Below are 26,080 nucleotides of genomic sequence, written 5' to 3' on the forward strand. Positions count from 1 at the left end.
GTCCCGTTACAATAGGGGCTACAGTCCCAGTACAGGAGAACAGTCCCGTTACAATAGGGGCTACAGTCCCAGTACAGGAGAACAGTCCCGTTACAATAGGGGCTACAGTCCCAGTACAGGAGAACAGTCCCGTTACATAGGGGCTACAGTCCCAGTACAGGAGAACAGTCCCGTTACAATAGGGGCTACAGTCCCAGTACAGGAGAACAGTCCCGTTACAATAGGGGCTACAGTCCCAGTACAGGAGAACAGTCCTGTTCCAATAGAGGCTACAGTCCTAGTACAAGAGAACAGTCCTGTTCCAATAGAGGCTACAGTCCCAGTACAGGAGAACAGTCCTGTTACAATAGGAGCTACAGTCCCAGTACAGGAGAACAGTCCTGTTACAATAGGAGCTACAGTCCCAGTACAGGAGAACAGTCCTGTCACAATAAGGGCTACAGTCCCAGTACAGGAAAACAGTCCTGTCACAATAAGGGCTACAGTCCCAGTACAGAAGAACAGTCCTGTTACAATAGGAGCTACAGTCCCAGTACAGGAGAACAGTCCTGTCACAATAAGGGCTACAGTCCCAGTACAGGAAAACAGTCCTGTCACAATAAGGGCTACAGTCCCAGTACAGAAGAACAGTCCTGTTACAATAGGAGCTACAGTCCCAGTACAGGAGAACAGTATTGTTACAATAGAGGCTACAGCCCCAGTACAGGAGAACAGTCCCGTTACAATAGGAGCTACAGTCCCAGTACAGGAGAACTGTCCCGTTACAATAGGAGCTACAGTCCTAGTACAGGAGAACAGTCCTGTTACAATAGGAGCTACAGTCCCAGTACAGGAGAACAGTCCTGTTATAATACGGGCAAATTGAAGTCGGGGGAAATTAATTCTTCTCGTTGCCTTGGAGACCAGAACCTTTAAGGTACAGCCTGTCCGCCCACCCATTTCTTCTTGCCAGCCAATGGCGTGCGTCCACACGGCGCTGTGATTGGTGGGCTGAGGAAGAACAACAGCGGGAGAAAGCGAGTGTGCTCGTGCGTGAGGGGGGGGCGCGAGCCTCAGCCGTCCAGCTTCGCCTTATTCTGCACAGTTGTCATCCACAGACCCCCGTCCCCAAATCCTTCCTGTACAGACAGATCTTTTTAATTTCACCCGACAGTTACGCATTAGGGATATCTGATCAAATCCGAGCTGTCCTGACCTCCTGTCTCTTTTTTTTCAGGTTTCTGTTTAATTGATGTGACAGCTCGTTTTGTGGGGGGGTGGGTCTAGGCGCCGGTATGAGCGGCGGAGTGTACGGAGGAGGTAAGGAGCGACCGTTTCGTCTGCGCGCAAAAACCCGTTTCCGAGACGGGTGACACCTGAGGACCGAGGCTGGGAGATAAACCCCCCCCCGTGAGCGAGACAGGGGGTGTGGGAGAGAGCGAGCGGGCGGACGCGAGCTTCGCCGCGTCCATGTCGTGCGACACTTGGCGTGTATCGCGACACCGGAATGCAGACTCGAGAGGCTGAGCAGCAGGATGATATACTGCTGAACGCGTCTGCCTCCGTGCCCGTGTTTACATCCGTGTCCGCATCGGTGTCTGTGGTCCAGAGCGGTGCTCGCGGCTGCCTGCGCCTTCACCCGTACCCGTGCCCACGGCCGTGTCTTTGTTCCACTGCCTGTCCACTCTGTCCGTGTGCGTGGCGCTGCTGTCAGCGGGGTCTCGGCCAGTGGCAGGGTCTGTGTCGCCGGGTCCGGGGGCGAGCGGGGCAGCGTGCGGCGACACAGGGACACGGCGAGGGGATGGGGGCCCGCGTGGGTGACCTCCCATCGCAGGAAAAGCCACGGTTCCGTGGGGTCAAGTCCATCCCGACACGCGCGTGTGGGGAAACGGTGTCGGGATTGGGGAATGTCGGCCGCAGATGCGTTAAAGGAACGGAGTCTCTTCAGTGGTCTGCAGCGCTGTAGGGGACTATGAGGTGGGGCTGTTCAGGAATTCAACTGTCAGTTGCTGACAGCCTGAACCCAGAGCATTGTTCTGTGTCAGGAACACGACGGCACAACCGGATGTGTAGACAAGCCTGAGAACAGGGAGCACGTCCTTACACAAAGGCTGGTGAGGGTGTGGAACAGCAGCCCCAGCGCTGTTGTTGTTGTTGTTGAAGGAGATTCCCTGGAATCCCTCCAAATCATCCGGATGACTTGGGGAAAGAATGGCTATTGAGCAACCCAACTCCCCCTGTCCCTTGCCCAGCCTGTGACTGATGCTCCAGTAATGTACAACTGGGCTAAACTGCAGAGGACCAGTGACGAGTGGGAACACTCACCCAGCAGGCTGGGGTCCCCGGGTTCGGGTTCAGGCAGGATCGGCTGGAGCTGAGCATGGGGCTGATTCCTGTCAGGGTTCAGGGTTCGAGGACCACTTGGTCCCAGCGAGACAGAGAGCTCAGCAGCCACACCTTCTTACCTGCAGCTGAGAGAGGGGTGTCTCTCTCTCCCTCTGCCTGTCTCACTCTCTCTCCCTGTCTCCAGGTGTGCCTCTGGCTCTCTCTCCCTCTGCCTGTCTCCAGGTGTGCCTCTGTCTCTCTCTCCCTTTGCCTGTCTCCAGGTGTGCCTCTGTCTCTCTCTCTCCCTCTGCCTGTCTCACTCTCTCCACGTGTCTTCAGGTGTGCTTCTGGTTCACTCTCCCTCCACCTGTCTCACTCTCTCTCCCTGTCTCCAGGTGTGCCTCTGTCTCTCTCTCCCTCTGCCTGTCTCCAGGTGTGCCCCTGTCTCTCTCTCCCTGTGCCTGTCTCACTCTCTCTCCCTGTCTCCAGGTGTGCCTCTGTCTCTCTCTCCCTCTGCCTGTCTCCAGGTGTGCCTCTGTCTCTCTCTCCCTGTGCCTGTCTCACTCTTTTTGCCTGTCTCCAGGTGTGCCCCTGTCTCACTCCCTCTCTGTCTCTCTCTCCCTCTCCCTGTCTCCAGGTGTGCCCCTGTCTCACTCCCTCTCTGTCTCTCTCTCCCTCTCCCTGTCTCCAGGAGTGCCCCTGTCTCACTCCCTTTCTGCCCGTCTCTCCCTCTCCCTGTCTCCAGGTGTGCCCCTGTCTCACTCCCTCTCTGCCTGTCTCTCCCTCTCCCTGTCTCCAGGAGTGCCCCTGTCTCACTCCCTCTCCCTGTCTCTCCCTCTCCAGATGAGGTCGGGGCTCTGGTGTTTGACATCGGCTCGTTCTCCACCAGGGCGGGCTACGCTGGCGAGGACTGCCCGAAGGTACCGCGCGGCTCCTGCCCGCTCACCCCTCTCTCCGCCCCGGCCATTCCTGCCCGGAGGATAAGCTGAACACTTGCTGATCTTCCAGTGCCAGTCAGCCCCTTCCAGCACGCAGTGAAAAACCGCCCCCCCCCAGAGCAGTGCATCGTGGTCCGTGTAGAACTGGGACTATGAGAAAAGTGGTTCACAAGAGTGCACGCCAGGGGGCGCCTCAGGGCTGGGCTCTGTCTGGACGCTGTTACAGCCCCGCACGGCGGGCCCTGGCGTGAGCCTGACTTGTCCACGTCGCCAACAGGGCGTTCCCCATGGCCTCTTGCCATGTGAGGTCCCAGCCCCACTGCGCTGCAGTGGTCAAGCTGCCTCGCTGGCCCTCCTCCAGCAGCACTGCCGTTCACCTCGTACCCACTGTCCCCCTCTCTGTCTCTCGCGCTGGCCTCACCTCACCCCCCCTCCCTCTCTCCTTCTGCCCAGGCGGATTTCCCCACCTCCCTGGGAGTGCTGGCCCAGGAGGAAGGGGGCGCGGAGCTGGGGGCGGACAAGGAGAAGTCGTCGGGACGCACGTTCTACATCGACACCAACGCCTTGCACGTGGCCCGCCCCGGGGTGGAGCTGGTGTCCCCGCTGAAGAACGGCATGAGTGCGTGATGCCGCCTGCCCACGACCCCACTGCAGCTTCATCAATAGGAGCCATGTACCTTCGAACCACAGGGGGGCTCCCCCTAGTGGCCAGCCGGGGAAAACACTCTTTCAGAGTGTCGCTCCTGCAGTCTGCACTGATGTGTCCTACTCAATATATAATATCATTACATATTAATATATAATTAATATATAAAATATTAATTATATATCAATACATAATCATACTTATATGCTTTGAACTGAAAATGATACATACTGATACTTATCTATACTGAAAATTATATGTACAGATACTGATAATACTTGTACTGATCTATATATACTGTAACTATGTCGAGATTTGAAATATGATAGTAATACACACGGAGACTAGTATGTACAGAAACTGGTACACACCAAAACTGACATGATCAGGTACTGGTAATATACTGAAGCTGATGTGTACGGATACTGATACACTGCAGTACTGATCCAGGCCTGCTCCTACAGCGGTCACACTAATGACGCCGGCACTGTCGATGCTGTTTGTTTGCAGTTGAGGACTGGGAGAGCTTCCAGGCCATCCTGGACCACACGTACTGCAAGCACGTCAAGTCAGAACCGAGCCTGCACCCCGTGCTCATGTCAGAGGCTCCTGTGAGTACTCGCTCCTCAGGCCCTCAGCCGCACAGCGCCGCTCGTACCGCCAAAACTGCCCTCGCTGCCCCGGGAAATACCGCTCCTCATTCTCATTCTGGTCGCGTCTGGCGCCACCGGCGCTACCAGGAACGCAGCTGCTTCCGAGAGGACTAGGGCCGAATCCAGTGGTAGTGGCTGACAACAGCCGTGCTGGTGGCGGCAAGTGTGGGGTTGTGTGCTGAGCCTGCGGGTTCTGAGAATGACGCTGATGTTACTGGCTCTGTGTGTGTGTGTGCCAGTGGAACACGCGAGCCAAGAGGGAGAAGCTGACGGAGCTGGTCTTTGAGCACTACAATATCCCAGCCTTCTTCCTGTGCAAGACCGCCGTGCTCACCGCGTATCCTTCACCGTGTGACCACCTGCGTCCACCCGCGTCCGTCTGTGTCCAGCTACGTCCATCAGTATCCACCTGTGTCCAGCTGTATCCACCTCGGTTCAACTGCGTCCATGTGCATCCACCTGTGTTCACCTGTGTCCAGCTATGTTCACCTGCGTTCAACTGATTCCAACTGTATCCGCCTGTGGCCATCTACGTTCACCTGTGTCCATGTGCATCCACCTGTGTCCACCTGTATCTATCTGAATCCACCCGTGTCCACCTGTATTCATCTGTACATGTACGCATCTGTATGTTTAACTATATCCTCCTGTACTCACCTGTGTGTCCACCTGCGCATCAGTCAGTGACTCCTTGACACTGCAGCAGGTTTGCTAATGGCCGAGCGACAGGTCTGGTATTGGATAGTGGTGCCACGCACACTACCGCCATCCCCGTGCATGATGGGTATGTTCTGCAGCAAGGTGTGTATCGTAGCTCTCAACTGCACACACTGGCCAACCTACCCAAATGCATGCTAACAAACTACAGTACATCATATACACTGGTAAATTATACAACATGCCGCATGGGCAAACAGGAACCTCTTTTTACACAGACATACAGAAATACACACACTACTTGCTGACTTGTAGTGTAAGTGGTTCAGTGTATGTAAGGTGAGTGAAAGAATGGAGTGTGTGAGTGTGTCTAGATGTGTGACTGCACCATATATATGACATATCTGACTAGTCCAGGTATGTGATTGATTCTGGTGTGCGACAGGTCAGGTGTGATGTGTGAGTAACCCAGGTGTGCGACAGGTCAGGTGTGTTGTGTGAGTAGGCCAGGTGTGCGACAGGTCAGGTGTGTTGTGTGAGTAGGCCAGGTGTGCGACAGGTCAGGTGTGTTGTGTGAGTATGCCAGGTGTGCGACAGGTCAGGTGTGATGTGTGAGTAAACCATGTGTGCGACAGGTCAGGTGTGTTGTGTTAGTAGGCCAGGTGTGCGACAGGTCAGGTGTGTTGTGTGAGTAGGCCAGGAGTATGACAGGTCAGGTGTGTTGTGTGAGTAGGCCAGGAGTATGACAGGTCAGGTGTGTTGTGTGAGTAGCACAGGTGTGTGACAGGTCAGGTGTGTTGTGTGAGTAGCCCAGGTGTGCGACAGGTCAGGTGTGATGTGCGAGTAGGCCAGGTGTGCGACAGATCAGGTGTCTTGTGTGACTATGCCCAGGTGTGCGACAGGTCAGGTGTGTTGTGTGAGTAGCCCAGGTGTGTTGTGTGAGTTGCCCAGGTGTGCAACAGATCAGGTGTCTTGTGTGACTATGCCCAGGTGTGCGACAGGTCAGGTGTGTGACAGGTCAGGTGTGTTGTGTGAGTAGCCCAGGTGTGTGACAGGTCAGGTGTGTTGTGTGAGAAGCCCAGGTGTGTGACAGATCAGGTGTGTTGTGTGAGTAGCCCAGGTGTGTTGTGTGAGTAGGCCAGGAGTATGACAGGTCAGGTGTGTTGTGTGAGTTGCCCAGGTGTGCGACAGGTCAGGTGTGCTGTGTGAGTAGGCCAGGTGTGTGACAGGTCAGGTGTGTTGTGTGAGTAGGCCAGGTGTGTGACAGGTCAGGTGTGTTGTGTGAGTAGGCCAGGTGTGTGACAGGTCAGGTGTGTTGTGTGAGAAGCCCAGGTGTGTGACAGGTCAGGTGTGCTGTGTGAGTAGCCCAGGTGTGTGACAGGTCAGGTGTGCTGTATGAGTAGCCCAGGTGTGTGACAGGTCAGGTGTGTTGTGTGAGTAGCCCAGGTGTGCGACAGATCAGGTGTCTTGTGTGACTATGCCCAGGTGTGCGACAGGTCAGGTGTGTGACAGGTCAGGTGTGTTGTGTGAGAAGCCCAGGTGTGTGACAGGTCAGGTGTGTTGTGTGAGTAGCCCAGGTGTGTGACAGGTCAGGTGTGCTGTGTGAGTAGCCCAGGTGTGTGACAGGTCAGGTGTGTTGTGTGAGAAGCCCAGGTGTGTGACAGGTCAGGTGTGTTGTGTGAGTAGCCCAGGTGTGTGACAGGTCAGGTGTGCTGTGTGAGTAGCCCAGGTGTGCGACAGGTCAGGTGTGTTGTGTGAGTAGCCCAGGTGTGCGACAGGTCAGGTGTGTAGTGTGAGTAGCCCAGGTGTGCGACAGGTCAGGTGTGTTGTGTGAGTAGCCCAGGTGTGTGACAGGTCAGGTGTGTTGTGTGAGTAGCCCAGGTGTGTGACAGGTCAGGTGTGTTGTGTGAGTAGCCCAGGTGTGTGACAGGTCAGGTGTGTTGTGTGAGTAGCCCAGGTGTGTGACAGGTCAGGTGTGCTGTGTGAGTAGCCCAGGTGTGTGACAGGTCAGGTGTGCTGTGTGAGTAGCCCAGGTGTGTGACAGGTCAGGTGTGTTGTGTGAGTAGCCCAGGTGTGCGACAGATCAGGTGTCTTGTGTGACTATGCCCAGGTGTGCGACAGGTCAGGTGTGTGACAGGTCAGGTGTGTTGTGTGAGAAGCCCAGGTGTGTGACAGGTCAGGTGTGTTGTGTGAGTAGCCCAGGTGTGTGACAGGTCAGGTGTGCTGTGTGAGTAGCCCAGGTGTGCGACAGGTCAGGTGTGTTGTGTGAGTAGCCCAGGTGTGTGACAGGTCAGGTGTGTTGTGTGAGTAGCCCAGGTGTGCGACAGGTCAGGTGTGTTGTGTGAGTAGCCCAGGTGTGTGATAGGTCAGGTGTGTTGTGTGAGAAGCCCAGGTGTGTGACAGGTCAGGTGTGTTGTGTGAGTAGCCCAGGTGTGTGACAGGTCAGGTGTGTTGTGTGAGTAGCCCAGGTGTGTGACAGGTCAGGTGTGCTGTGTGAGTAGCCCAGGTGTGTGACAGGTCAGGTGTGTTGTGTGAGTAGCCCAGGTGTGTGATAGGTCAGGTGTGTTGTGTGAGAAGCCCAGGTGTGTGACAGGTCAGGTGTGTTGTGTGAGTAGCCCAGGTGTGTGACAGGTCAGGTGTGCTGTGTGAGTAGCCCAGGTGTGTGACAGGTCAGGTGTGTTGTGTGAGTAGCCCAGGTGTGTGACAGGTCAGGTGTGTTGTGTGAGTAGCCCAGGTGTGTGACAGGTCAGGTGTGTTGTGTGAGAAGCCCAGGTGTGTGACAGATCAGGTGTGTTGTGTGAGTAGCCCAGGTGTGTTGTGTGAGTAGGCCAGGAGTATGACAGGTCAGGTGTGTTGTGTGAGTTGCCCAGGTGTGCGACAGGTCAGGTGTGCTGTGTGAGTAGGCCAGGTGTGTGACAGGTCAGGTGTGTTGTGTGAGTAGGCCAGGTGTGCGACAGATCAGGTGTCTTGTGTGACTATGCCCAGGTGTGCGACAGGTCAGGTGTGTGACAGGTCAGGTGTGTTGTGTGAGAAGCCCAGGTGTGTGACAGGTCAGGTGTGTTGTGTGAGTAGCCCAGGTGTGTGACAGGTCAGGTGTGCTGTGTGAGTAGCCCAGGTGTGCGACAGGTCAGGTGTGTTGTGTGAGTAGCCCAGGTGTGTGACAGGTCAGGTGTGTTGTGTGAGTAGCCCAGGTGTGCGACAGGTCAGGTGTGTTGTGTGAGTAGCCCAGGTGTGTGATAGGTCAGGTGTGTTGTGTGAGAAGCCCAGGTGTGTGACAGGTCAGGTGTGTTGTGTGAGTAGCCCAGGTGTGTGACAGGTCAGGTGTGTTGTGTGAGTAGCCCAGGTGTGTGACAGGTCAGGTGTGCTGTGTGAGTAGCCCAGGTGTGTGACAGGTCAGGTGTGTTGTGTGAGTAGCCCAGGTGTGTGACAGGTCAGGTGTGTTGTGTGAGTAGCCCAGGTGTGTGACAGGTCAGGTGTGCTGTGTGAGTAGCCCAGGTGTGTGACAGGTCAGGTGTGTTGTGTGAGTAGCCCAGGTGTGTGACAGGTCAGGTGTGTTGTGTGAGTAGCCCAGGTGTGTTGATTCCTCCAGGTATCGTGAAGTCACCCCTGGCTGGAGACTTCATCACCATGCAGTGCAGAGAGCTGTTCCAGGAGATGAACATCGATATCATCCCTCCTTACATGATCGCTGGCAAGGTAATTCCATCCTCTCTCCTCTCTCCCTCTCCTGCCCAGCTTGTCTCTCTCATGCCTCCTCCCCTGCCTCTGTCACATTCTTCCTCTTTCTACCTTCCTCTTCATCCTCCTCTGCTAGGCTCAGTCTCTTCGTTCCTTGCTGGAATAAGATAGGTGTCTGGAAAGTCTCTGTCTGTTTAACAGTTTGTTTTTTCCTTCCCTCTCTCCCTCTGATCTCCATCTGAATTTGTCTCTGCACTCAGGAGCCTGTGAGAGAGGGAGCGCCTCCCAACTGGACGAAGAAAGACAAACTTCCTCCGGTCACAAAGTCCTGGCATACCTACATGTGCAATGTAGGGGATCCTGTATATTCACATTGCAATCAGTGTTACACAGTTACCCAGCGCAGTGCTCAGTACAGCTCCGACACACACAGTTACACAGCGCAGTGCTCAGTACTGCTCTGACACACAGAGTTACCCAGTGCAGTGCTCAGTACAGCTTTGACTCACTCAGCACAGTGACCTGAGCCCATATTCTGTCTTTTCAGGAAGTGATCCAAGACTTCCAAGCCTCCGTCTTGCAGGTGTCAGACTCCCCCTACGATGAACAGTGAGTGGTGCAGTCTTTGCCAGTCTGGTTCATCCAGGGCTCAGACTCTCCCTGCGATGAGCAGAGAGTGGTACAGTCTTTGCCAGTCTGGTTCATCCAGGGCTCAGACTCTCCCTGCGATGAGCAGAGAGTGGTACAGTCTTTGCCAGTCTGGTTCATCCAGGGCTCAGACTCTCCCTGCGATGAGCAGAGAGTGGTACAGTCTTTGCCAGTCTGGTTCATCCAGGGCTCAGACTCTCCCTGCGGTGAGCAGAGAGTGGTACAGTCTTTGCCAGTCTGGTTCATCCAGGGCTCAGACTCTCCCTGCGATGAGCAGAGAGTGGTGCAGTCTGTGCCAGTCTGGTTCATCCAGGGCTCAGACTCTCCCTGCGATGAGCAGAGAGTGGTACAGTCTTTGCCAGTCTGGTTCATCCAGGGCTCAGACTCTCCCTGCGATGAGCAGAGAGTGGTACAGTCTTTGCCAGTCTGGTTCATCCAGGGCTCAGACTCTCCCTGCGATGAGCAGAGAGTGGTACAGTCTTTGCCAGTCTGGTTCATCCAGGGCTCAGACTCTCCCTGCGATGAGCAGAGAGTGGTACAGTCTTTGCCAGTCTGGTTCATCCAGGGCTCAGACTCTCCCTGCGATGAGCAGAGAGTGGTACAGTCTTTGCCAGTCTGGTTCATCCAGGGCTCAGACTCTCCCTGCGATGAGCAGAGAGTGGTGCAGTCTGTGCCAGTCTGTTGGGATTGATGGGGGGTCATATGAAGTCAGAGTGAATGATTGGACTGCTACTCCCCCTCTCCACTCCTCTCTCACTTCCTGTGTGTCTCAGGGTGGCTGCCCAGATGCCCACAGTCCACTTCGAGATGCCCAGTGGATACACCACTGACTATGGTGCCGAACGGCTACGGATTCCAGAGGGTCTCTTCGACCCCTCCAATGTCAAGGTGCTATTATTATTATTATTATTATTATTATTATCACTATTGTTGAGGCTGACTGTTCCTCGGGCTGTGACAGGAGCTGTGAACGCTGGGCTGCAGTTTGTTCTACTGAGCTTAATCTTCTTTCTCCCTCTCTGTCCCCTCTCTCTCCAGGGCCTGTCAGGAAACACCATGCTGGGAGTAGGTCACGTCATCACCACCAGCATTGGGATGTGTGACATCGACATCAGGCCTGTGAGTCTCTCTTTCACTCTGTGCCCACCTCACCTCACCCAGCCCATCCATCCCCCCATCACTCCCTCATCACCTCACTCTCCCAATTACTGCATCACCCTGTCACTCCCTCTGTCTGTAACATCACCCCATCATTGTCACTCCCTTAGACTTACTCTTTCACTCCGTCTTCCATCTGTGTCTCTCCCTCAGCTGCTCTCCGCCTCTGTCCTCCAGTGTGTCTCTGTCTGCTGTCCGTCTGCGGGCTCTGTACAGTGTCAGTCTGTCTCTCTCTCAGTCCTTCAGTGTCTCTGTCTGCTGTCTGTCTGCGGGCTCTGTACAGTGTCAGTCTGTCTCTCTCTCAGTCCTTCAGTGTCTCTGTCTGCTGTCTGTCTGCGGGCTCTGTACAGTGTTAGTCTGTCTCTCTCTCAGTCCTCGAGTGTGTCTCTGTCTGCTGTCTGTCTGCGGGCTCTGTACAGTGTCAGTCTGTCTCTCTCTCAGTCCTTCAGTGTCTCTGTCTGCTGTATGTCTGCGGGCTCTGTACAGTGTCAGTCTGCCTCTCTCTCAGTCCTTCAGTGTGTCTCTGTCTGCTGTCTGTCTGCAGGGTCTGTACAGCAGTGTGATCGTAACCGGTGGCAACACGCTGCTCCAGGGCTTCACCGAGCGGCTGAACCGCGAGCTGTCCCAGAAGGCCCCCCCGGTGAGTGACATCCCCCCCAGCACAGTCTCTCAGCTCCTACCAAGTCTGTCTGTGTTAATCCCCTCTCCTCTTCTTTCCTCCTCACCCTTCTGTCCACCTCATGGTTCTGTGCTGGTCTCCCCCTCTCCCCTGTCTCCTTCTCCCTCACCCTATCTCCTGTCTCTCTATCCCCATCCTTCTCCCTCTCCGTGTCTCTCTATCCCTGTATCCCTCTCCCTCTATCCCTGTATCCGTTTCCCCTGTCTCTCTCTCTCCATCCTTCTCTCTATCCCTGTGTCTCTCTCCACTCCCACCCTTCTCCCTATCCCTGTATCCCTCTCCCCTCTCTCTCCCTATCCTTCTCTCTATCCCTATCCCTGTCCCTGTCCGTAGAGCATGCGGTTGAAGCTCATTGCCAGTAACAGCTCCATGGAGAGACGCTTCAGTCCCTGGATCGGCGGCTCCATCCTCGCATCCCTGGTGAGACACCGAGGAGACAGTGTGTCCAGTGTATCTCACACCTCTGTTAGTGTGTCCAGTGTGTCTGTCTCCTGTGTCGGTCAGTGTGTCAGTGTGTCCAGTAAATCAGACAGTGTGTCCAGTGAGTCAGTGTGTCCAGGATGTAGCTCATGTGTCAAGTGTGTCCATTGCATCAGGGTGTTCAGTATGAAGACAGCATGTCCAACAGCATGTCCAGTGAGTCAGACAGTGTGTCCACTCTTCTCCAGGGCACATTCCAGCAGATGTGGATCTCCAAGCAGGAGTACGAGGAGTGGGGAAAAGAGAGTGTGGAGAGGAAGTGTCCCTGAGCCGTCCACCCCCCGAGCTGCTTGTCCACCACACCCACGGTCCTGCGTGTGACAGCGAGAGGGACAGGGTCCCTCCCTGCTGGAGGAAACACATCACCATGCAAAATAATGGCCATCTTGTCCATCTCACCACCTCTCTCCCTGGACTCTCCCCTCTCATTCCTACTCCTCCCTCTGTTGGTGCTCCTCCTTCGTCCTCCTGGTCTCTAACTCTACCCTTCTCTCACCCCCACCTGCCCTGACCCGTCCACCCCATCGGTCAGTCCGGCTCTGTGTTGTGAGCGTCTGCTGTCCATCTGCTCGCCCACATGACAAGAGCATAGCATCACAAAAACACACATATCAATAAAAGATGAAAGCGTCTGTGAGACAGTGTGTCTGCTGACTCTCCTGCGCTCTGCGGGGCGGCAGCTGGACAGGGGTCAGGCTCAGACACCGCCGCCGCTGGGCACAAACACCGCAGCACTTGCAGCACGGCACAGCGGTCGGGGGGCTTCATGCTGGATCCAGGTGCAGGCAAGGATAGGCGATCTGCCAGGCGAGAAGCCAGAACGAGACCGGTCCAGAACCGCAGTGGGTCGAAACCAGAGGACAGAAACCAGGAAGGCCAAGCCAGTCCAAGGAAACACAGTAAGGCCGGCAGGAAGACCCAGGAGTCGTAAGTCAAGCAAACATGATCAGGGTACAGAGGCAAGTACCAGGGTACACCGAGACAAGCTCAGGATAGGCCATGACTGGTGCTATGCAGAGATGAGCTCAGGATAGCTATGACTGAGCACCACGCAGAGGAGAGTACCAGGAGCACACCGAGACGAGCTCAGGATAGCCATGACTGAGCACCACGCAGAGGAGAGTACCAGGAGCACACCGAGACGAGCTCAGGATAGCCATGACTGAGCACCACGCAGAGGAGAGTACCAGGAGCACACCGAGACGAGCTCAGGATAGCTATGACTGAGCACCACGCAGAGGAGAGTACCAGGAGCACACCGAGACGAGCTCAGGATAGCCATGACTGAGCACCACGCAGAGGAGAGTACCAGGAGCACACCGAGACGAGCTCAGGATAGCCATGACTGAGCACCACGCAGAGGAGAGTACCAGGAGCACACCGAGACGAGCTCAGGATAGCTATGACTGAGCACCACGCAGAGGAGAGTACCAGGAGCACACCGAGACGAGCTCAGGATAGCCATGACTGAGCACCACGCAGAGGAGAGTACCAGGAGCACACCGAGACGAGCTCAGGATAGCTATGACTGAGCACCACGCAGAGGAGAGTACCAGGAGCACACCGAGACGAGCTCAGGATAGCCATGACTGAGCACCACGCAGAGGAGAGTACCAGGAGCACACCGAGACGAGCTCAGGATAGCTATGACTGAGCACCACGCAGAGGAGAGTACCAGGAGCACACCGAGACGAGCTCAGGATAGCTATGACTGAGCACCACGCAGAGGAGAGTACCAGGAGCACACCGAGACGAGCTCAGGATAGCTATGACTGAGCACCACGCAGAGGAGAGTACCAGGAGCACACCGAGACGAGCTCAGGATAGCCATGACTGAGCACCACGCAGAGGAGAGTACCAGGAGCACACCGAGACGAGCTCAGGATAGCTATGACTGAGCACCACGCAGAGGAGAGTACCAGGAGCACACCGAGACGAGCTCAGGATAGCCATGACTGAGCACCACGCAGAGGAGAGTACCAGGAGCACACCGAGACGAGCTCAGGATAGCCATGACTGAGCACCACGCAGAGGAGAGTACCAGGAGCACACCGAGACGAGCTCAGGATAGCTATGACTGAGCACCACGCAGAGGAGAGTACCAGGAGCACACCGAGACGAGCTCAGGATAGCCATAACTGAGCACCACGCAGAGGAGAGTACCAGGAGCACACCGAGACGAGCTCAGGATAGCCATGACTGAGCACCACGCAGAGGAGAGTACCAGGAGCACACCGAGACGAGCTCAGGATAGCCATGACTGAGCACCACGCAGAGGAGAGTACCAGGAGCACACCAAGACGAGTTCATGATACCGAGCTCGGGAGACCAGAGGACACGGAGAGGAAGATCCATATGGTCGGGGCAGATGTGACGTCAGTAAGAGAAGGACTGTCTCTCCAGTTGGCTCACACTGCTGTAGGTGTGGTATGGTGTCTGAAATCTCATTCTAAAGAAGAGCAGCTATTTTTTTTTAAATGCGTTACTTCACTGCATTACAGTTCACCCTCGTGGCTCCTTCCTGCAGCCCCTGGCGTCACCTAGTGGGGAGAATCTAGAATTGCATGCTTTTTACAAAAGGCAAGAACCCTGTGAAACCCAGTGGTCTACAGAAACGAAAACAAAAGGGAACCTCCAGTGACCCCTCAGTGTTGTGCTTCGTTTAAGGGGTTGGCTTGGCGACCCCCAAGCTCCAGCTGGCTTTTTAATCACCTCCAATAAGAGCAGAGAGAAACGAGAGGAGGTCGTCACCTATTTGGAAGTTAGTGTCCAGCCGCCATTTCACCCTGCAACTCGCAACTGGCAGCCCCACTGAAGCTCAGCAGGTGTGAGCCTGGTCAGTACCTGGATGGAGACCTCCTGGGAAAAACTAAGGCTGCTGCTGGAAGAGGTGTTAGTGGGGCCAGCAGGGGCCGCTCACCCTGCGGTGTGTGTGGGTCCTTATGCCCCAGTATAGAGATGGGGATACCATACTGTAAAAAGGCGCTATCCTTCGGATGAGACGTAAAACCGAAATCCTGACTCTCTGTGGTCATTAAAAATCCCAGGACGTTTCTCGAAAAGAGCAGGGGTGTAACCCCAGTGTCCTGGCCAAATTTCCCCCTGGCCTTTACCAATCATGGCCTCCTAATAATGCCCATCTCTGAACTGGCTTCATCACTCTGTTCTCCTCCCCATTGAGAGTTGGTGTGTGGGGAGTGTACTGGTGCACTATGGCTGCCGTCGCATCATCCAGGTGGGGCTGAACACTGGTGGTGGTGGAGGGGAGTCCCCATTACCTGTAAAGTGCTTGGAGTGGAGTGTCCAGAAAACCACTATATACACTGTAAGTGTAAGCAATTATTATTATTAGTAGTAGCTAATTGTTCCCAGCATCTCATCAAGCCATTTCAAACATGACTGGGGAGCTTGTTCCACACTCCCACCACCCTTTGTGTAAAGAGGTGCCTCCTGTCCTGGCTGGAGAAACTGATTTCAGCAGTTATAGAAAGAAGCAAGGGTACAGTATCAATTTCAACATGGTCGGATCGCTCATTCCACACTCCCACCAGCCTCTGTGTCAAGAGGTGTCAGTTAGTCTTGGTTTCAAAAGCACTTCCCCAAATGAGTTTCTATCAGTGCATATTGCACTGTTGATTCTGATGAATTCCAGTAGGTTGTCTTTGAGCACTTCAATAACATTCCCTTGTACTCTCCTCTATTCAAGACTAAACAGGTTTGGTTCCTTCATCCTGTCAGTGTAGGACTCTGGGCCCCGATCCTAATTATAACAAACCATTACTGGACTGACCCCAAAGCAGCAGTGTATTCTTACAATGTGGTCAAAACACAATTATGTGCACTATTCTAAAAGAGGCCTTGTTTGGTTATTAATACAACTTTATTCATGTATAATCCCTTGATTTTAAACTCTGTCCCTTTAACTGGATATCCTAACTCTCTGTTGCCCTTTTTAACTGCTTCTCTACATTGCCTAGAAGATGTGAATGTGTTGGTATAAACACCTCAGTTTGTTTCATAAATAGCCTCTCCAGACTGTGTGTCTTTTTGTATTAGTTCAGAGTACAGTAATACTCTGCACGTGGGTGGGCTATAGAGCACGCTACTCTGCATCACTTCCCTACTGTAGTTCATCTTCATGAGCTGTGGTGCCATGTGAACCCTATAGTCCCATGGCAAACTGGTGTACAGCAAACAATGACAACAGACAGACTATAATTTCACTGACGAGTCCTGGTGTACTGTTATAGTCTAAAACCTTGATAACATAAGACGAAAACATCTTGGTTTTTACAGTACTATAATACTCTTGCCACAGAGCTGTTGAGATGTTGACAAATGAGCACAGCACAGAACCGAGACAAAATAAAACACGTCATATTGACGAGTCCTGACGTCACTGGCTCCTGGCCTAGAGGGAGAAACCGTTTCCGCTGCGTCATCCCGGTTTACTCTCGCGGCCACCCGGCACGGGACAGCACAGCCCGTCCTCTCCCCACACTGACGTCACCTCCGAGTAGGTTTCTGCACTCGTGGGAAAAACGGAGAATCTCCCCAGGAACAGAGAGACTTGTACATCGTCCGAAGAGTATGTTCTGGTATACAGCAAGGATGAAACGTACTTAACAAGTAACAAGTAACTTAGCTCTTTTGCACGTGAAAGAAAAAAAAATATTTTCTATTTTGAATACCATCTCACTTCTGTAGCGACTGGGCCTATAGCTATGAGTTATGCGAACTATGAATACAATATGTATTAGCCATTTACCAAAGCTGAGAACCAGTAAAACGGAGACCCGTATAAAAAGCCGAGTAAGTCTGCACAGGCTAACATTAAATGAAAATAACCAGTTTTCAGAAGCACCGCTTTTTTCAGTGTTAGGTGTTCGGGAGCACAGAGAAGTCCGAATTAAGGGCTCTTTCCGAGAACTTTCTAGTTGTGTGAAAAGGTTCGAGCTAATATTCATACACTTCACAATCACACAGCGGATCAAGGTAACTCCGCACGCGTGGGCTCATGTTCAGTTCGGACATTTACGTCGGGATCCGACCTTGACGCAGGGGCTCCAGCTGACGTCACCGCTGCCGGTAGGGATCCGGCTGCGCGGGGCTGAGAGCGCGCGCTGCAGAACAGCACGCGGAGCCGATAAGGCTGAGTTTAAAACTCACCCGGGCGGCGCTTCCGCCCTCAGTCCGCCAGAACCGGCCGAGGTCCTGAACTTCTGTCCGGCCCGACCCCACTAGAACCGTCCGAGGACCTGAACTTCTGTCCGGTACGACCCGGGAAGTAAAAGAAGCCTTCACTCCACCAGGACCAGCACAACAAAACCGGAAAAGCTCCTGAACCTCAACAATTCTTCTTCTTCTCTTCTTCCTCCACTCGGATAGTGTTTATTTGCCGCTCTCAGTGAACAGCCCTGTGCCCGATATACGCCCGCTCTGTCCTCAGACAGTCTTTCTGAAAACAGACGGGCTTCAGAGCACCGCGGCTTTATAGGCGCAGAGCAGAACCGGAAGTCTCTCAGACCCACTTCCTGCAGGGCTCTCGGTTACACAGCGGGTCTAGTTATTCAATTACCAGCCTGACTGTGAAAATGACTTACCAGGCTTGAATGTGCTTGAAGGTAACAGTACTTTTCCTGGATTGCACTCCTACAGTAACCAGCCTGGACCGGCCTGGAGAGCTGTAGTCTGTAGTCAGTAGAGATCCTGTCAGCACAAGCTCTGCTCATTTCTTTTCTTGGGACAGGGCGTGTAGAAGGATCTCCTTGGAGCGGACCGTGCCAGGTGTGCCTGCAGTGCCAGGTGTCCTAGAGTGCCAGGTGCGCTCACTGTGCCAGGTGTGCCTGCAGTGCCCACAGTGGCAGGTGCGCTCACTGTGCCAGGTGTGCCTGCAGTGCCAGGTGTCCTAGAGTGCCAGGTGCACTCACTGTGCCAGGTGTGCCTGCAGTGCCCACAGTGCCTGCAGTGCCCACAGTGCCAGGTGTGCCTGCAGTGCCAGGTGTCCTACAGTGCCAGGTGCGCTCACTGTGCCAGGTGTGCCTGCAGTGCCCACAGTGCCTGCTGTGCCCGCCGGTCAGTGTGCTATGGGCCTGGCTATGAGTCGATGGCCCGGCTCCCCCCGGCTCAAGAAGACTGACCTCCAGTCCTGCAAGTCCGGCTCCAGGTTTTCCCGCTACAGCACGCCGCCCCCGGCCCGGCTGGCCTGGATTCTGGACTCCGCACCCCTCCCTGCCCCCGGGTCCGAGATGGGGGTTCCCAGCGGCGGGGACTGGAGCCCCCAGCACTGCTCCCCCAACTTCTCCGTCTCGGCCGACAGGCGGAGTGTGCGCCGCCGGCCCGCAGAGTGCAGCACCGACGTGGCGAGGGGTTCGAGGGGCTGGGGGTCCGGGCTGCACGTGTGGGAGGTGCGCTGGGCCCCCGGGGAGAGGGGCTCCCACGCCGTGGTGGGCATTGCCACTGAAGACTGCCCCCTGCAGGCGCCTGGGTACACCGCGCTTCTGGGCCAGGATGCCGAGTCCTGGGGCTGGGAGCTCGGCTCGAACGAGCTCCGCCACGGGGGCGTGCTGGTGGGCCGGTACCCCCACACCCTGGGAGAGGAAGAGTGGGCGCCAGAGCCGCCCCTCGCAGTGCCCCCCACCCTGCTGGTGGTCCTGGACGCCGACGCCGGCACAGTGGGCTTCGCCGTGGACGGGCACTTCCTGGGCGTGGCGTTCCGCGGGCTGCCGCGGCGACCCCTGTACCCGGCCGTGAGCAGCGTGCGTGGCGACGGCACGGTGACGCTCCGCTACCTCGCAGGGATGTCACGTGAGTGCTGGGCCGCCGGCCAGACAGCAATGGCAAACCACACCGGCACAGTGCAGGGGTTAGACTCCCACTGGGCAGCGGGCTGACCCACTGCAGGGGTTAGACTCCCACTGGGCAGCGGGCTGACCCACTGCAGGGGTTAGACTCCCACTGGGCAGCGGGCTGACCCACTGCAGGGGTTAGACTCCCACTGGGCAGCAGGCTGACCCACTGCAGGGGTTAGACTCCCACTGGGCAGCAGGCTGACACACTGCAGGGGTTAGACTCCCACTGGGCAGCAGGCTGACCCACTGCAGGGGTTAGACTCCCACTGGGCAGCAGGCTGACCCACTGCAGGGGTTAGACTCCCACTGGGCAGCAGGCTGACCCACTGCAGGGGTTAGACTCCCACTGCGCAGCAGTCTGATCCACTCCAGGTCCTGTAGTGTTCTCAATCACACTCCCACTGTACAGCAGTCTGATCCACTCCAGGTCCTGTAGTGTTCTCAATCACACTCCCACTGTACAGCAGTCTGATCCACTCCAGGGATTATAATGTTCTCAATCAGTGACACTTCTTCTGCTCAACAGGCTGATCTACTGCTCTGGTTGGGCAGTGAAGAACCACAGGGTGTGGCAGTGACAGTGATTCTGATGTATCTTGTTATCCCTGTTTCCAGTGTCATGAAGCCCCATGAAAGAGCTCAGCCTGTCAGAATGTGTTCAAGTGCAACTTTCAGAACACCAAAAGGGCTCTAATTATGACCATTCTTAAGACGAGGTGACCTCTCAGTGGGATTAACTCTCTGCTCTGCTGTTCCCAGGCCAGCCGTTGGCTCTGACCTCGATGTGCACGCTGCGCGTCCGGCAGATGGCGGGGAAGGACAAGCTGCTCCTCCCTCCCAGACTACGACGACTTGTTCAGCCCTGCTCTGCGTGTAATCAGGAAGACTCTCCTTTCTCTACTGCCAAAAGACCCTAATGGTACTGTCCACGGACAGGAACTCCCCCTGCCCTCACCTCTCTATCATCCGAAGAGAACGGTGGCACAGTCCAGGGACAAGACTGCACTCCCCCTGCCCTCCCCTCTCTGTATCATCAGTAGAGCACAATGGTACAGTCCAGGGACAAGACTGCACTCCCCCTACCCTCCCCTCTCTATTATCAGAAAAGCACGATGGTACAGTCCATGGAGAAGGTAGATGCTCAGGTGGTCGTTGGAGGGAGTCCTAAAAACTCGTGAACATGGGGACAACATGCAAACTCCATTATGGCAGGCGCCCAAGTCCAAAATTCAGCCCAGGACAGGTGCTCATCACCACTGTGCCGCAGCTGGCCCACCTGATTCAGCACGAGCCCTTGCAAAACAGGGGAGCAGCAGAAATGTCACAAACGGTAGGGAGCAGAGGAGTGCCAGTCAGTCCCAGGATCTCATCTAGCAGGATCCCATGGAATCTGGTCTTACAACACAACGATTTTGTTCCAGACTCCCATCACCCTGTCTGTAAAGAAGAGCTTCCCAAATGAATGTCCTCTAAGTAACCCTCTGTAGTAGCCAGTAGCCCCTTGGACTGACCAATAGGCCACTGGGGTTGATATCATTCTCTAGACTGACTTGTCATTCCATTGATTGGCTTGTTTTTCCCTTGACTGTCCTGCAGTTCCCTTGATAGACTTGTAATTCCCTTGGGAAATCGCACTGGTTTGACTACAAGTTTACTAGTCAGTTCAGTACACTCAGATCTGGGTGAGTGTTTTACACTGTGGATCTTTACTGTGCCTTGTGCCAGACACGGGAAGGAGACTTGAAAACATGCTCACTCGCACAAGAGAGAACATACAAAACTCCTACTCAACTGAAACGCAGCCTAAATACTAACATTATTTCACACAGATTACTAAAGTATCAACTTGAAATGCTTACTGCATTGATCAGAAAAAGACTGTTCTGTGAATTTGTCTTCTGCACTGTAGATACTGCAGAGGCATTGCAGCGCGTTGCATTGTGGGATTGCTCGCTGTAATCTGACGCCATTTTGTTAAGGGGAAAAGGGGCCTCAGACCCCAGACTTGTATCTTCTCTGGGGTGCAAAAACATTTATAATAGTTTTAATTTCAGTGGGGAAAGAATACAATAAGAAGCATATAAACTGTCATATTAGAAGCAAAACCCAGAGTGCTCTAAAACAATATTTTATTTACACAAACACAAAAAAAAATCTATGCATTTACAATTCTGCCCAAAAGGTCAACATGTTACGATTTTCCAACTTTTTAAATTTTCTTTACAATATAAAATCTACAGAGATTTGGGACAGTGTTTCTTAAATGACCATAACTGATAAAAAAAAGTTTCCTCCTTTGTCCATTAATACTGTATTTTGAAATACTCCCTGTCTTATCTTGCAACAGTGAGGACAGGTGATTCCTTTACATATATCCCATATGTAGACATAAATATAGAGATTAATGACCATTAAAAAAGTACAATGTGGCTTGATATTCATTTCAATAGATGCATACATGACAGAATTAAAATAATGAAATAAACTGAGGAATTAGAGAGAAGGTACCTCTTCAGTTCCTCTTTGAAAAACCCACGAGAGTTTTCTCTTTTTCTTCCCACATGTTATCATGGTCGGCTCTCTGTCTCCGCTCAAGAAAGACTCAGTCTATCCCGCCAGAAAGCTGAGAGGAATCGCAGATGTGTGGATTTAGGACTTAGAACTTAGGCCATCCTTTAGGCAGAATCATTTATACCAAAATTATTTTTTTTTTACACAGCTGTTTATTGTAGTGGAACAATTCAGGTGAAGCCCCTTGCTCAGTGGTACAGCAACAGTGTCACAGCTGGGATTTGAACCCACAACCTCCTAGTGTCAAGTCCAATCCCCTAATGACAGCTCCACACTACTGCTCTCAGGCCCACCCCAACAGGCAGGCTGGACCCAGGCTAAGGGGAACCCAGCACCCTCTGCCTCTTCCCCAAACACAGCGGAGCTGAGCAGTGAGTGTTAGCAAGGGGCTTCTTGCACACCTCCTGCAGTGACAGATCCTGTGAATCAGTCCCAACACCCTATAAAACAAAAACTAACTATGAATCAACTACAGAACATCAGAAAGTCAGAGGGGCAACAGACATGAGGCAGCACCCTGGCCCATCCGACTGCTTCTGGCCTGGATTGAAATCCAGACGTCTGCACCAGTAACCCTCATCCTCATGAGGGCCCGGAGCCTCCTCCCACACAGAAGGAACTATGTCCAGTTTGTCTTGGATGTCTGACGCAGGTTCTTTGGTCACGGCAACTGGATTTTACAAACAGACCCAGCCCACAGCCCACAGCTGAAGAGGACAGGGGTGGGGGTAAAAGACACCCCCTCTATAAGGATGAGGACTGAAAGAGGAAAAAGTCTGAGATTTCAGGAAAACTACAATATTTCCGAGCAACTTGAGGTCTTTCTAAAGGGAGCAACTTGGGAGCTATTTAAAGAGAGTTAAATTATTAACAAGGTCAGGTTAAAAAATGGGCTCAGCAAGAGGGTGGAATGAACTGTCCTGACAACTCGACAGGAGGTGCTGGCTTCTTGAGGAGGAGGTGGATCTTGCGCTGGGAAATTCGGGATACCATGGGAGTTGGGACCTGGCCTTGAGAGATGAATATTAAGAAAAGAACAAGAAACTTTCACGCTGCTTAAAAGAGACCTGAGAAAGGATAACAGCACAAATAGCTCATTCAGACTAAAGCCATAAGAGGTGTGGCTTTGGACCGTGGCCCGCCTCCGCACCCATGGCTCTGTTCCATTGGTCACACCTCCAGTCAGGCTGCCATATATGGTAGATGACCAAAGAGAGGGTGGAACCTATCAGAAGAGAGTTTTACAGCAAACTATTTCTAGTAAGGAGTACTAGCACACAGCTCTCCCAGACTGCAGCCTCTGAACTGTGTGTGCACGCTCCCTCAGGCCCCTCAGGTTGTAGAGCATCTGCCAGCTCTTTAAACTGGTTTCGATCCCAGGCGGCATCTTTTAGCGAGCCAGGACCGGCCCTGGATGTCTCAGTCCGTGGAGGAGCTTTCTTGTTCTTTGGTCCACTGTTCCTAGGGCTGCCGCATGGGTGGCTGGAAGCTCTGTGGTCTGGGTGACCCTTGACCTGTCATGCCTACGTCGCCCCCTTGCGATCTGCTGGAGGTACCTGAGAGCTTGCAGCCCTGTCAGAGAGAGCAACATCACTTTGTCAATCGACCGAGCTGGAGTCTGCTTTGGGCACTGTGGAGCTCACATGTAAGAAAGCCCAGCTTAGGGCACAGTATTCTCACCCCCACACAGGGGGCACCACAGGTGACTCTGGCTCCCATTGATGTCTCTGGGCTGACTGGAACAATCAGAGTGAGCAACTCGATCCAGGAGACAAAAGCTGCAGCCAGTTTGGGGACTGTCCGTGCATGTTTGAGTGAATGAGTGCGAGTGTCTGAATGAGTGTGAGTGAGCGAATGAGCGTGAGTGGATGAGTGTGTCTGAATGAGTGTGAGTGAATGAGTCTAAGAGTCCTCTCTGTCTGGCCATGCAGTGTGTGAGTGTCCTCTCTCTCTGGTCAGTCAGTGTGTGAGTGTCCTCTCTCTCTGGTCAGTCAGTGTGTGAGTGTCCTCTCTCTCTGGTCAGTCAGTGTGTGAGTGTTCTCTCTCTGGTCAGTCAGTGTGTGAGTGTCCTCTCTCTCTGGTCAGTCAGTGTGTGAGTATCCTCTCTCTGGTCAGTCAGTGTCTGAGTGTCCTCTCTCTCTGGTCAGTCAGTGTGTGAGTGTCCTCTCTCTCTGGTCAGTCAGTGTGTGAGTGTCCTCTCTCTCTGGTCAGTCAGTGTCTGGGTGTTCTCTCTCTCTGGTCAGTCAGTGTGTGAGTGTCCTCTCTCTCTGGTCAGTCAGTGTGTGAGTGTCCTCTCTCTGGTCAGTCAGTGTGTGAGTGTCCTCTCTCTCTGGTCAGTCAGTGTGTGAGTGTCCTCTCTCTCTGGTCAGTCAGTGTGTGAGTGTCCTCTCTCTCTGGTCAGTCAGTGTCTGGGTGTTCTCTCTCTCTGGTCAGTCAGTGTCTGAGTGTTCTCTCTCTCTGGTCAGTCAGTGTGTGAGTGTCCTCTCTCTCTGGTCAGTCAGTGTGTGAGTGTCCTCTCTCTGGTCAGTCAGTTTGTGAGTGTCCTCTCTCTCTGGTCAGTCAGTGTGTGAGTGTTCTCTCTCTGGTCAGTCAGTGTCTGAGTGTCCTCTCTCTGGTCAGTCAGTGTGTGAGTGTCCTCTCTCTGGTCAGTCAGTGTCTGAGTGTCCTCTCTCTGGTCAGTCAGTGTCCGAGTGTTCTCTCTCTCTGGTCAGTCAGTGTGTGAGTGTTCTCTCTCTCTGGTCAGTCAGTGTGTGAGTATCCTCTCTCTCTGGTCAGTCAGTGTGTGAGTGTCCTCTCTCTGGTCAGTCAGTGTCTGAGTGTTCTCTCTCTCTGGTCAGTCAGTGTGTGAGTGTCCTCTCTCTGGTCAGTCAGTGTGTGAGTGTCCTCTCTCTCTGGTCAGTCAGTGTGTGAGTGTCCTCTCTCTGGTCAGTCAGTGTCTGGGTGTTCTCTCTCTCTGGTCAGTCAGTGTGTGAGTGTCCTCTCTCTCTGGTCAGTCAGTTTGTGAGTGTCCTCTCTCTCTGGTCAGTCAGTGTGTGAGTGTCCTCTCTCTGGTCAGTCAGTGTGTGAGTGTCCTCTCTCTGGTCAGTCAGTGTGTGAGTGTCCTCTCTCTCTGGTCAGTCAGTGTGTGAGTATCCTCTCTCTCTGGTCAGTCAGTGTCTGAGTGTCCTCTCTCTGGTCAGTCAGTGTGTGAGTGTCCTCACTCTGGTCAGTCAGTGTGTGAGTGTCCTCTCTCTCTGGTCAGTCAGTGTGTGAGTGTCCTCTCTCTCTGGTCAGTCAGTGTCTGGGTGTTCTCTCTCTCTGGTCAGTCAGTGTCTGAGTGTTCTCTCTTTCTGGTCAGTCAGTGTGTGAGTGTCCTCTCTCTGGTCAGTCAGTGTGTGAGTGTCCTCTCTCTCTGGTCAGTCAGTGTGTGAGTGTCCTCTCTCTCTGGTCAGTCAGTGTCTGGGTGTTCTCTCTCTCTGGTCAGTCAGTGTCTGAGTCTTCTCTCTCTCTGGTCAGTCAGTGTGTGAGTGTCCTCTCTCTGGTCAGTCAGTGTCTGAGTGTTCTCTCTCTCTGGTCAGTCAGTGTCTGAGTGTCCTCTCTCTGGTCAGTCAGTGTCCGAGTGTTCTCTCTCTCTGGTCAGTCAGTGTGTGAGTGTCCTCTCTCTGGTCAGTCAGTGTCTGAGTGTCCTCTCTCTGGTCAGTCAGTGTCCGAGTGTTCTCTCTCTCTGGTCAGTCAGTGTGTGAGTGTCCTCTCTCTGGTCAGTCAGTGTCTGGGTGTTCTCTCTCTCTGGTCAGTCAGTGTGTGAGTATCCTCTCTCTGGTCAGTCAGTGTCTGGGTGTTCTCTGCAGGGTCCCTGAGTGCTGTGACTGACAGAACAGGATCTCTTCTCCAGCAGCTCTCTTCTCCCTCAGATGTGAGTGCTGGTTCACCAAGTAGGAACTGGGGGAACGAGGTACAGATTTTGGGAGTGACAGGACTCCCTAGATTCTTCCTGATCTTCATGTTCACCCAACACCCCTGAACCCTGAGCAGATGACACCTGGGTAGGCGTGCTGCACATCTGGAGAGAAAAAGAGCAGCACAGTAAATACAGCGCTGCCCTGCTGAAGGAAACTGAAACCACAGGGCGTCAAGGCCTGGCTGCAGCTCATCTGTCCTGCTTACCTTTGGATCCTATTTCATATTTTTCTGTCGATCGATGAATTTCTGTTTCCGGTCGGCAGGAATCTCATCCAGACTGATGCCGTGATTACTAGCCCTGCATACAAAGAGACAGGCTAATGCAGAAACACTGGACACTACAGTCCATTAACACTGCACTGAGAGAGAGGGGTTAATACAGACACACTGGACACTACAGTACATTAACACTGCACTGAGAGAGAGGGGTTAATACAGACACACTGGACACTACAGTACATTAACACTGCACTGAGAGAGAGGGGTTAATACAGACACACTGGACACTACAGTACATTAACACTGCACTGAGAGAGAGAGGTTAATACAGACACACTGGACACTACAGTACATTAACACTGCACTGAAAGAGAGAGGGGTTAATACAGACACACTGGACACTACAGTACATTAACACTGCACTGAGAGAGAGGGGTTAATACAGACACACTGGACACTACAGTACATTAACACTGCACTGAGAGAGAGGGGTTAATACAGACACACTGGACACTACAGTACATTAACACTGCACTGAAAGAGAGAGGGGTTAATACAGACACACTGGACACTACAGTCCATTAACACTGCACTGAAAGAGAGAGGGGTTAATACAGACACACTGGACACTACAGTACATTAACACTGCACTGAGAGAG

The 26,080-nt window shown here is 53.5% G+C and overlaps 3 protein-coding genes across 3 annotated transcripts in view; 2 read left to right on the forward strand and 1 right to left on the reverse strand.

The window, feature by feature from the left end:
- The first annotated feature begins 1,020 nt into the window (after positions 1–1,020).
- Positions 1,021–12,473, forward strand: actl6b (actin like 6B). Its single transcript, XM_088628310.1, has 14 exons — positions 1,021–1,299; positions 3,148–3,224; positions 3,696–3,861; positions 4,399–4,499; positions 4,781–4,878; positions 5,248–5,342; positions 8,788–8,894; positions 9,137–9,226; positions 9,424–9,485; positions 10,298–10,412; positions 10,563–10,643; positions 11,227–11,322; positions 11,695–11,781; positions 12,030–12,473. Exons 1-14 carry the CDS (start codon positions 1,275–1,277, stop codon positions 12,108–12,110), a joined length of 1,281 nt encoding a protein of 426 aa, XP_088484436.1. The 5' UTR covers positions 1,021–1,274; the 3' UTR covers positions 12,111–12,473.
- Positions 12,474–16,217: 3,744 nt separating this feature from the next.
- Positions 16,218–21,225, forward strand: LOC148672523 (SPRY domain-containing SOCS box protein 4-like). Its single transcript, XM_088628312.1, has 2 exons — positions 16,218–18,648; positions 19,452–21,225. The coding sequence occupies exons 1-2, from the start codon at positions 17,928–17,930 to the stop codon at positions 19,607–19,609; spliced, it is 879 nt and encodes a 292-aa protein (XP_088484438.1). The 5' UTR covers positions 16,218–17,927; the 3' UTR covers positions 19,610–21,225.
- gucy2d (guanylate cyclase 2D, retinal) overlaps positions 20,805–26,080 on the reverse strand; it is a 30,305-nt gene continuing 25,029 nt past the window's right edge. The window contains exons 18-19 of the mRNA XM_088628311.1: positions 25,407–25,500; positions 20,805–25,302 (exon numbers count right to left, since the gene is read on the reverse strand). Of these exons, the coding sequence (XP_088484437.1) occupies positions 25,416–25,500 (85 nt within the window). The 3' untranslated portion in view covers positions 20,805–25,302; positions 25,407–25,415. The remainder of the gene's footprint in view (positions 25,303–25,406; positions 25,501–26,080) is intronic.

Source organism: Lepisosteus platostomus, chromosome 4 (genome assembly GCF_059453375.1).
Source record: "Lepisosteus platostomus isolate fLepPlt1 chromosome 4, fLepPlt1.hap1, whole genome shotgun sequence".
NCBI lineage: Eukaryota > Metazoa > Chordata > Actinopteri > Semionotiformes > Lepisosteidae > Lepisosteus > Lepisosteus platostomus.